This window comes from Prosopis cineraria, unplaced genomic scaffold (genome assembly GCF_029017545.1).
Source record: "Prosopis cineraria cultivar Desert tree isolate PC_DT_omini unplaced genomic scaffold, ASM2901754v1 PC22, whole genome shotgun sequence".
In the NCBI taxonomy this organism is placed as follows: domain Eukaryota; kingdom Viridiplantae; phylum Streptophyta; class Magnoliopsida; order Fabales; family Fabaceae; genus Prosopis; species Prosopis cineraria.
In genome coordinates this window covers 85,132-96,939 of record NW_026555353.1, presented here as the reverse complement: position 1 = coordinate 96,939, position 11,808 = coordinate 85,132, and the positions used below count along the sequence as shown (strand labels likewise).

At 28.6% G+C, this 11,808-nt stretch overlaps 1 protein-coding gene across 1 annotated transcript; it reads left to right on the top strand.

The window, feature by feature from the left end:
• The first annotated feature begins 2,317 nt into the window (after positions 1 to 2,317).
• Positions 2,318 to 9,987, top strand: LOC129294931 (squalene monooxygenase SE1-like). The gene is made up of 8 exons (XM_054933395.1): positions 2,318 to 2,642; positions 4,022 to 4,133; positions 5,096 to 5,270; positions 6,245 to 6,413; positions 7,630 to 7,848; positions 8,448 to 8,723; positions 9,118 to 9,396; positions 9,673 to 9,987. The coding sequence occupies exons 1-8, from the start codon at positions 2,406 to 2,408 to the stop codon at positions 9,778 to 9,780; spliced, it is 1,575 nt and encodes a 524-aa protein (XP_054789370.1). The 5' UTR covers positions 2,318 to 2,405; the 3' UTR covers positions 9,781 to 9,987.
• The last annotated feature ends 1,821 nt before the right edge of the window (positions 9,988 to 11,808 follow it).

Genomic DNA, 11,808 nt, shown 5'->3' with positions numbered 1-11,808 from the left:
AGTCATACATTAGAGAAAAACCATCAAGTCATATACTCCATCGAGTCCAAAATACTAAAGGAAAATTTCTATTAATTAGTGTTGACTCATAATAGAGGACACTTTGCAAAATATTAATGGCATTCAATTATTCTTTCCTACAAATACCCTTATTCATTGTATTGTAAAAGAGATTATATAAGAAAAAAATAAAGATAATCAAGATAGATTGATTTTATTTGAAGGGTAATCTTGGAAATTTCTGATAATATTTTTTTTTACCATTTTATATACTACTTTTAACAACTTTTCATAATTCCTGTAAAATTGCTTAAAATGTCATATATTTTGAATTTAAGAAAATATGTATATATAAAAGTTGAACAAAGTCATACTTTTCATTAAATTAGAAAAATAATCCACATACCCCAGATTTCATATATATATATATACATATATATTCCTTCAATTCTATTTATAAATTATACTTTTTCTGATATTTTTTATAAGTTATATTTTAAAATTTTATTGTTTTTTATACCCTTTGATGCACAATTTCAACAATACCCTCCAGTAAATTCAAAAAAAAAAATTGTATTGTTTTAATTCCCAAGAGACCTCCTCAGTCCCCTCACATATCAAATTACTCTTTTTTTAAAAGTTAGGGGTAAAATTGAAAAGTGGATTAGTTTTATGGCAGCTTTATTATTCTAATTAATTTACTTTGATTTTGGCAAGTTAGGTAGAATTTAAAAGTGATTTATAAAAAAAATTAGAGAGGGTAAATTATTAATTAACTTTATCTAAAAATTTAATGAGTCATAAATTTAATTTCTATTAAATATATATATTTTAATAATATATTTTTTGTCTTTACTATTTAGTAGGAGTAAAAAAGAAAAATTTATAATAAAAATTTAATAATATATTTTATAAATAAGAAATTATTTTCCTGTTAGAACAGGGCTAAAGTGATGAAAAAACGCATGATTCATCTCAATTAAAAAGAATAAAATATGAAATAGTAAAAATAGTTGAGCATTAAGATGCACAACAATCTCAACCTGTCCTGATGAATTACGTGTGGTGGATGGGGAAGCTGCATTCAATTCCTATCTGCCAGTTGACTTGGCATCCTGTGATCCTCAAAATGGGCCTTCACAATTTTTTTTTTCTTTTTGATTAAGTGGGCCTTCACCAATTTATTATAACAGATACCTAACTTCTCAATTAATTTCTACCAAAAAGAAAACTTCTCAATTAATGTTTTAAAACTTTTATGTTGATGAACAAGTCGTTTTGTGAAGAATACTCAATTAAGTAGCTCTCCCCAACATAATGTTAAATACTGAATCGGAAAAAAAAAAGGTATTCTGTAAATAACAAAATATTTTCAATATATTACTCCCTTTATTAAAAAATATAAGGTATTTTTTAAAGAGTTAGATATTCAAAAATGTAAGGTATTTTTAGTATTTTGAAATGTAATCATTATTTTTTTTAAAGTGTCCTTATTAATGAATAAATTTATATTTATTGTAAGATATTTAATAAGAATAAATATAAAAAGATAGAATTAATTTAAAAGTAGATAATTACTTTATTAGAAAATGAGATTCTTTTAAAAATATTTTATATTTTTAAATGAAGGAAGAAATTATTTTATATATTACTTAATTTTCAATAAATTTTAATATGCAAAGTGAAAGTGACGTTGGCTTTTGCTTTAACGTGTGTGTGTGTCAGAGTTTTTACTGTATGAATTGAAAGTCTATTTGAACTTAGTCAATTTACCTTTTATGTAGTCTTCTTTCAAAATTTATACCCCACACACTTTCTCTCTTTTTGTTCTATTTAAAAAGCATTTTCTTAATATTTAATAAAATTTAAATGAAAAAATTTATGATAAAAATTTAATAAAATAAATTATAAATGAAAGAATTTTTTTTTGCCCAATAAATAAGATAAGAGTGTGTGTGTGTCTCAAGCTTAGAAGGTAAGTATACTGTCAAGTTTAGATTCAAACTCTCCCTATATAATTAAAAATAATATATATATATATATATATATATATAACAGAAAAAAGATTATACTTAGGTGAGAAATCAATTTCAATATCAATCAATATAAAATTTAAAATTTATAACAAGTATTCTAATTAAGACTATAATATAACACACGAGCTTACTTAATTTTGAGTCTTTTTTTTTTTAGCATAAAAAAGGTTAAAAAGTGCAAGTTGAATGGTTTTTTTTTTTTTGGCCTAAATGCAAGTTGAATTAAAATATCAGAAAGTGAAGATGAGAGTGGCTCGTTATAATCCTGTGGCTTTAAAAAGGGAAAAACTGGTTTTTGTTGCAGAACCAACTCGTCAAATTAATCCAAACCTCATACACAACCAAGAACACAGTGAGGACTTGAGATCCATGGATTACGAGTATATTCTGGGAGGAATCCTAGCTTCTGGTTTAGTGCTTGCGTTTCTTGTTGCATCAAAATTTTCAGAAAAGAGCAAGCTGGTCAAGAGTAGTTCATCATATGTACACGTGAAAACAAATGGTTTTGCAGAATCATCAAAAGATCCAGAGGTTGAAGACGATACTGATGTAATCATTGTGGGAGCTGGAGTTGCTGGTTCAGCTCTTGCTTATACACTTGGAAAGGTAGGATTAACGGCTGTGTTTTCATCAGAACTTTGCATAGATCTGTTCATATTCTGGATTTCATACTTCAAGTTTGTTCTCAATCACTCAAAGAGAAAAGAAAATTCTCGTATATGTTTTTCCTTCTTGTTTTCTCATCAATAATCAAACAAGAAACAATGGACATATTCGTGAAACCCATTATATTTCTTGACTTTTCTAATCTGATGGTTTTTACGATTTAGATCCATGTGAAGCAGAAGGAAAGAAAAAGGTTCTTGGTATTATATATTACAATTTTCTATATCATTTACTGCTCTTGTTCTAATTATAAGATACCATATAAGTCGCTTTAATTATAATAAAATGTTTGGAGCATTTAGAAACTTTTCTGTTGGTTTTGCCCTCCATTTGAAGTACTATTTTTAACCTTATATATTTACCAAAAAAAAAAAGAAGAGTAAAATTACACCTAAGTTCTAGGAAAGAGAATTTATTATTAAGATATTACATGAAATTCATAAAATACTCTAAAATCTCAAGTCTTATGTATTTACAATTTGATAAAGGATATTTACAATAAGGCATCGGGCATTTACAAGTTATAGTAAATTTTATGAAAAATCTTGATAATAAATTCTCTTCTATAAGAGCTAGGCGTAATTTTTCCAAAAAGAAATCCTCGCACATACTATTTAAGGAATTGTAAACAATGAACATGGCATAGAAAACTATGCTAGTTTAGTGATATTTCTACATTGCTGATTATTCGAATTGCTTCCACTTTTTTATTTCTATTGTATAAATATTCTATTTTTCCATGGTATTTTTTTTCCTATAAAAATTCTAGAAGGCATTCTTGCTAATAGTAGGAGAAATTGAAAATACGGACTATATAATGAAATTTATTACAAATGCATTTCTGAAATTACTGTCAAGGGCCTTGATCCTTTTTTGGGAAAATTTTTTTCTCATGAATAAGATTGAGGGAATTAATAGCCTAGTTTTAATCGGTATGAAACTTCCCATATCAACTTAAATCTATTAATACTTAAATAACCTGACAATGTCGTTCTCAAGTATAAATCTATAAGCTCATTAAATTTATGAGTTTTTTTTCATTACTATTTATTAAGCCCAATTTATTCAACATGAGACTTACCACATATATCCACACACTTGTAGAACCCGGCAAAAACTTCTGGGAAGCATTGACCTCTGGCTTACCAATTAATAATAATTGGGTTGTATAGCAAAGAAAACGTGAAATTTCTACATCAGTGATTTTTCTTTGTTTCCTTTTTCAAAGTTTCCGTGGATGGAAATGAAATTAATGGCTGACAAAAAATTCGAGAAAGATTGTTAAAGAATTATATCTAAGTGTGTGGTGGCATTTGCAGGACGGAAGAAGAGTTCATGTGATTGAAAGAGACTTGAAAGAACCTGACAGGATTGTGGGTGAATTGTTACAGCCTGGAGGCTACTTGAAGTTAGTTCAATTGGGTCTTCAGGGTAAGATTGTAAAATTTATATGTGATTAGCTTCAAGTAATTATTAAGTTATAAATATTTCATTAATAATTCAAAAATTATAATTAATTTTAATAGTCAAACTTGTTACAAATTTTCAGGAATGTCATTACTGAAGTTTAATTAGGGAGAATGTTATTAAAGGACCAAAAGATTGAATTAAATTTAAATAAACCAAAATATTTGAAAATACAAAAAAGGGTCAACGATCATTTAGTAAATTATAGTCTAAAAATATAATTTGTTTCTCTCATTTCATAATTTGCAACATTCAAAATAAGAATTTACAAGTGAAATTCACTCATTATTGCTAAAAAAAAACTTGTCAAACATATTAACGTTTTCAATAATTTGCTACTCAAACACCTTTATTTTCAATCATAACAATTTATTTGCAAATTTTTGTTTTCAGTGTTGCATAGTATGAAATATGATGAGAGTAACAAATTTTTATGTCAATTAATTCGGTCATTAAAAGATTTTTGGTCCTTAATTTAGGTTTTCAAATCTTTTGATCCTTATTTAAATTTAGTTGAATCTTTTGATCCTTTAAAGTCATTTCTCCTAAGAAGATTTACAGTTTTAAGTAATTTTGACTTTGCCAAAAAAAAAAAGACGGATATATGTTATGGAAAAATTTTGTTGCAAATTGTTTTGTGACAAATTCTGTAAAATTGATTCTATCTTTAATGAAAGCAAAACTTGAATTATGTTGCAATATCATGTGTTATAAATTTTATCAAACCTAATTATTTTATTTGGTCTCAGTACTATAAATTAAGCTTTATCTTATGTCTCAATACGAATGTGATAAGAGGAGGGGCGCGAGCTCATAAATTATAAATGTCATTTTATTTCTGTGATAACAAGTAATCAGGACTACGTACATGTGAAAGTTGAAAGAAAAATTGAAATGATAACAAATAGCATTTAATTAATTTGCAGATTGTGTGGATGAGATTGATTCTCAGAAAGTGCTTGGGTACGCACTGTACAAAGATGGGAGAAGCACCAAAATCCCATATCCTTTGGACAAGTTTGAGTCTGATGTCTCCGGCAGAAGCTTTCACAATGGCCGTTTCATACAGAGAATGCGACAAAAAGCTTCGTCTCTTCCAACGTACGTATGTGTGTACTGTTCCGCCTCCATCATTTCCCATCACAATCAATTAACACACACACACGTACACTTTGATTCAATTCCATTAATTAATTTAAGTTAACTTTTGAAATTTGACGATATGGTTGCTCTGTTCAACTACTCTCTCCATATTATAATGTAAATTATTTTTTAAAAATTTTAATTAATCTAAAATATAAAGCATTGAATAGGTATGATGTATTTTTTTCAATTGCATTCTTATTTTATTAAGTAATTAATGAAAGTATTTTTAAATAAGTTAAATGTCATATTTATTATTCTCAAAGGAACAATTAGAAAGGTGAGAAAATTTTTAAAAATCCAAAATTTTAACTATTTTTTTTTTGGAGATAAGTAAATTTATTAATAATAAGTTATATTGTGGTTTGCAGGAAGGAGTACATTGTATTAAGTATGCTACCTAAGTTGGTGGCATAATAAAAGGCACGCTCTCTAAGAAAATTTTATAACTTTCTAAAAATTCTATGCACAATTTTTTTTTTCATACTTTAGTTTTCCATATCCATGTGACACGACTATACATACCCAAAGATTTGTCTGTAAATATATAAAGCACATAATCAGATTGTATAATTTATATAGCTAACCCCACCTATATATTAAAATAAAACTTGTTGTTATTGTAATATTTTATTACTTATTTTAAAATGCTACAAGTACATTAATTATTTAACTATTTTTCATTTTTTGAAAGATGCATCTCAAGTATAATGTTAATTTTTGAGGTAATTTAACTTTTATTCTCTAAAGCTTCTCTCACTTGTCAATTTAGTCCTTAACATTGACTTATGAAAAAATTCAGTGCTTGTAATTATTAAGTTAAGTAATTACAAGGGCTGAGTTATTTTTATTCAAAAGTTTGGAATTAACTAAATTGATAATTTAAGGAAAGTTTAAGCACTGAAACTTAAACGTTTGCTTAAATTTTGCAGTGTGAAACTAGAACAAGGAACAGTGACATCCCTTGTAGAAGAAAAAGGAACAATCAAAGGAGTACACTACAAAACAAAGAGTGGACAAGAGCTCATTGCAAAGGCTCCCCTTACTATTGTTTGCGATGGCTGTTTCTCCAACTTGAGGCGTTCTCTTTGCAACCCTAAGGTATATATACATAATTCCTATACGTTGATATATTCTTTGATATTTATATCTCTATTCATACCCGTTTTTGAGGTAGAGTTAATATAACACAATATATATAGTTATATATGATGTTTAATCTCTTATTTATTACATTTATTGGCTCTTTAATTTCTATCCATATCAAAATGCCCCATCTTATTTGTTTTGTAAATTTCTATGGATAATTCATAACTGTTCACACACACACACACACATTACTTTATCAACTTTTTTGCCTGCTTTGACGAGGGTATTGAGTCGTGGTCCCGGAGGATAACATAGTTTTTTAGTTCTTTACTTTCAAACCCCATTGTGGTTAAAAGGGGGGAAAAATGTGTGTGGGTTGTTGTGTGATGTATGTTGGATGCGTGAAATGCATGTGTGGGATCCTCTACCCATGTATGCTTCTCTTTTGCATCCCTTTATTTATCTCTTGTCTACTTGGAGGCCTTACAATTAGAAGTAAGAAATGGGCTGGCCAAGCTTTTGGGCTTAGCCTGTAAGCTCAATTATTTTGAAATCGACCATTTTTTTTAAAGCTTAACTCTTATTTATAAGATTTAGGGTCGAGCCTATGAGTAATTTTAAAGAACAAACATATATTCTAAAATTTAAATTTAATTTTAAAATTAAAAAATATTTAATTTTTTAGAGATAAAATAAAAACAAACCACCTAAGTTTGAGTTTATTTTTAAGGCTTATCAAAGCCAAGCTTCAAAGTTCAATTTTTTTTCTCTTAAAAATGCTGTTTTTTTTTAAATTTAAACTCTTATATCAATTTTTTAAATTTCTCAAGTTCAATTAGGCCCGATCCTTATTTTGAATTTTACTTATAATCAAGATTTTTTTAATAAAAAAGTGAAGTTATTATCAAATTTTGATCAAATAAATTTACGGTAGTTCCCTACAATATTATAAATACAAAATTATATGCCATTCGACAGTAGTTTTGGTTTTGAAAATTAATTACGATTTTTAAAATCTCACATTGATCAACTTCAATGATTTTTCAACATCATGCTCGTTTAATTTCTATCTAGCATTTTCCTCCTTTATTACCAACTTTTTTTTTGGGTATAATTATTTAGTTTTTTAGTAGAATTACCTGGTCCAAATTAAAACAATGAGCTTTTTTTTGGCATATTTTTTCCATATACTTAAGTTTCAAACCCTTGATTCGATTAATGGACGCAGGTTGATGTGCCGTCTCATTTTGTTGGCCTAGTGCTGGAGAACTGTGACCTTCCATATGCAAACCATGGGCATGTAATATTGGGCGATCCTTCTCCCATCTTATTCTATCCAATCAGTAGTACTGAGATTCGGTGTTTGGTCGACGTTCCCGGCCAAAAACTACCTTCCCTTGCTTCCGGTGACATGGCTCATTACTTGAAAACTGTAGTAGCTCCTCAGGTATATCATCAACTCTACACTATCAATTGCCTTCTCTTTTCCCAATTTTTTAATACCAACTAATTTTCAGAATTCACATTGGACCTCAACTAATCTAGATCAAGTCGGGATAATATAGGTGTAAAGCTCTCCCCAATTAACCGTATGATAGTCCCACATCATGTGATTAGAGAATTAATCACAATTATATAAGTGTATGGTGAATCGTTCTAAAGTACCTTATGTTATTTTTGTATAAGTGACAAACTTTAGTTTGTGATTAATGTGAAAAATTGATAAAAAAACGAAGGGAAGTAGAAGAAGAAGAAGAAACAACAAGAAGGAAAATATTAAATGTGTAATAATCTCACATTGTGTGATTAGAAAATTAATCACCATGGTGTATAAGTGTGTGGTGAATCTTTCTAAGGTAGCTTAAGTTATTTTAGTATAAATGATAAATCTTAATTTGTGATTAATTTAAAATTTAGTATCCCAAACGGAAACTAAACTTGAAATCTTGCTCAATGAATTAAACTATAACAAGTGGTGTGGTGGACCATATTGAACTTTGCGTTGTTGGTGTTGGCTTATTGCATTGTTTTTTCTTTGGAATTCAGATTCCACCGGAGTTGTATGATAAGTTCATAGAAGCGATAGAGAAAGGAAACATAAGAAGCATGCCAAACAAGAGCATGCCTGCGTCTCCTTATTCCACACCTGGTGCTCTTCTCATGGGAGATGCCTTCAACATGCGCCACCCTCTAACTGGTGGAGGCATGACCGTCGCCCTCTCCGACATCGTCGTTCTCAAGAATCTTCTCCGACCTCTACGTGATCTCCACGACGCCTCAGCTCTCTGCAAATATCTCGAATCTTTCTACACCCTTCGCAAGGTGATCGTCATTTTATGTTACTATGAAAAAAACTTAATAGAGAGCGCCCTTATCATGACATTTATAAGAACATAATCACCCTAAAAGATAAAGACAAAATTTATGGGCGCTCCAAAAAATTGAACCTACCAGAGTGCTTTATTGCAAAACACTCTAATATATTTGTTAGAAAATGTGATAGATGTACTTCTCATTTCCCTTTTAAAAAACATCTTTTTACCTACTACACAATGCATTACTAGAGTCAAACTTCTGCTGCAGTATCAAATTTGAGAGATCTATCAATGTGGCCCACACGCACACATGCACGTGCCCAAGAAAAATTTGAAAACTTAAGGGGCCATGGCGTGAAATCTCATTACAATATCTAAACTGAAGGGTGTTTGATTTGCAGCCAGTGGCATCAACAATAAACACACTTGCAGGTGCACTGTACAAGGTGTTCAGTGCATCACCAGATCCAGCAAGGAAGGAGATGAGACAAGCATGTTTTGATTACTTGAGCCTTGGAGGTGTTTTCTCTGAGGGACCAGTGGCCTTATTGTCTGGTCTAAACCCTAAACCTTTGACTTTGGTTCTTCACTTCTTTGCTGTTGCCATCTTTGGTGTTGGACGCCTGCTCTTCCCTTTCCCTTCACCACAACGCATTTGGATCGGTGCTCGATTGATTTTAGTGAGTTTTTTCTTTCCACTTCCTTCTTAATTATATACATACATGTTATTCCTTTGCTTTTATTTATCAGTCACCTTTACCATGTTTTATTGAAATTACCAGAAGAAAATTCAAAACTCATTAATTAACTTTGTCTAAAAGTTTAATAAATTTTCAACTCCATCAGTACTTGCTAAATTTATACACCCCCCACATGGATTTTATATTATGTTATCTATTGATAAATTAATTTTTAGTGTATAATAATATTTTTTTTAATTCCTTGTTATATGTCAGGCAGCGTCAGGTATCATATTCCCCATAATCAAGGCTGAAGGAGTGAGACAAATGTTCTTCCCTGCAGTTGTGCCTGCGTATTATAGAGCACCTCCTGTTCAACCATAGAATGTCACATCACGCAATACCTAATAAGGTTATTATATATTATGGAAAAAAAAAACATTGTGGTGGTGTATTTTTGCCCCTAGTTTAGAGGGAGATAAAACTGTAAAATTTTTAGGTAGAAAAGAGTTTTTTTTTTGAATAATTCATGTTAAAAAATAATGGTTAAATTATGCATAACTTACTGCTCAAGTTCGGGTTATTTGTAGATATTTAACCTTAGTAATCTTTAAAAGTTTACCATAAATTAAAGCTTCTAAATTTTTATATTTCTGTAAATAATCTTCTTGTGAATATGGCAAAGGATTTATATGCATGTGAGTAAATGCTTTTAAGGATCGAGGAGTTATCTATGCATAAGTTTGAAGGAGTTACTTCTTAATGTATTTTTTGAGGAGTTAAATATTTAAAAATATAAAATATTTTTAGTGTTTTAAGGTGTAATTAATGTTCTTTTTCCTAAAAATACCCTTAACAAATAAATTATTTAATATTTATTTTGAATGAAACACCCTATTAAATAAGAATAAATATAGAAAGAATATATAATGTGTTAGTTTGAAAATAATTAACTAGTTTATTAGGAAGTGATATTTAATTAAAAATGTCTTATATTTTTTAATACATGCAAAAAGGAAAAAAAGTTTAAGAGGTATTTCGTAGTATTTTTTTTTTGGCCAAAAGTATTTGGTAGTATAATTGCATCTGGTATTATATGAGAAGTGTTACATGTACTGTGTATATATGACCAGTCAAATTGAATTTGAACCATCTGTATCTTATTATTTTGGAATAAAATTTGAGATATTATTTTTATCTTGAATATATTGCAAAGTAAAACGATATGGATATTTCAAGTATGAATTTATATAAGAATAATAATTTAAACATGACATATATAAACATGAAAAATACTAATGTTGTGTTTGGATGTAGAGGGAGATTTATTAGATTTGGATTTAAATTTGAGCCAAATCTATTATTTGAATTCATAAAAATTTATGAGATTGAATTTGATGCAGATCCAAACCTAAATTCATATTTTATTAACATTTTCTTGTAATTCTAAATATCTTATACACTTTAGCAATTTGAAATGTCATACACTTAAACTATCTTGTTCTCTTGTTGAATATGAAATTGTTTGTTTGAGTTATTCTACTCGAAAAAAAAATTTAAATTTAAATTTATTAATCCAAATGCTACCCTAACTTATTCAAATTAAATTTCAGCACCTACCCAATGTCATTTATAACTCTTCACAACTAACTACCTACCCCAGATCAATATGTTATAAATCAATCAACCTTGTAGAGGGAGGACAACGGCCTTGATGTTGATGAATTTAATGAATCAAACAGTACTTGATTTAAAAATAAAAGCTTTACAAAGACTATCTATCTTTTTGGCTTCAGTCAAAGTATAATATAACTCAATATTCTCATCTTAATTAATATTAAATATAGAGAGAGAAAGGGTAATATTAAAATAAGCCTATTTAATGAAAACTTAATCTTCTCAAAGTGTCTTATATTTTGGGACGATAAATCTTTTTTAAAAATGTCTTATAATTTAAGATGAAGGGAATACCACATACTACTTTTGTTGCCAAGGCCCAAAAAAAAAAAAAACCGAAGTCAAAGAAGATTTCAAAACAAAATATACTTTAGTCACTAGATACACGAACTATTGAATCCTATAAAAGATACAGGAGGAGAACAAGCTCTCATTTTCCCTCCCTCCCTCCCTCTCCCTCTGTGTGTGTGTGTTTTTTTCCCCCTCCTTTTTCCTTCATCACTCATATATCAAAGTTTTCAACAGTTCTGATTTATTATTTTATAAAATGTTTCAATTATGTATTGATATTCTATTCTGATCTAAATTTTATAAAATTATTATTACTATTTTAAATAATAATATATAAATAAATTTAAACTGTTAAAATGTGATTTCTCTTTTAAAACTGAAAAATTTTATTAAAATATTTTACAAAGTGATTTTTTTCAATTTTTTAATGATAGTTTTAAATTG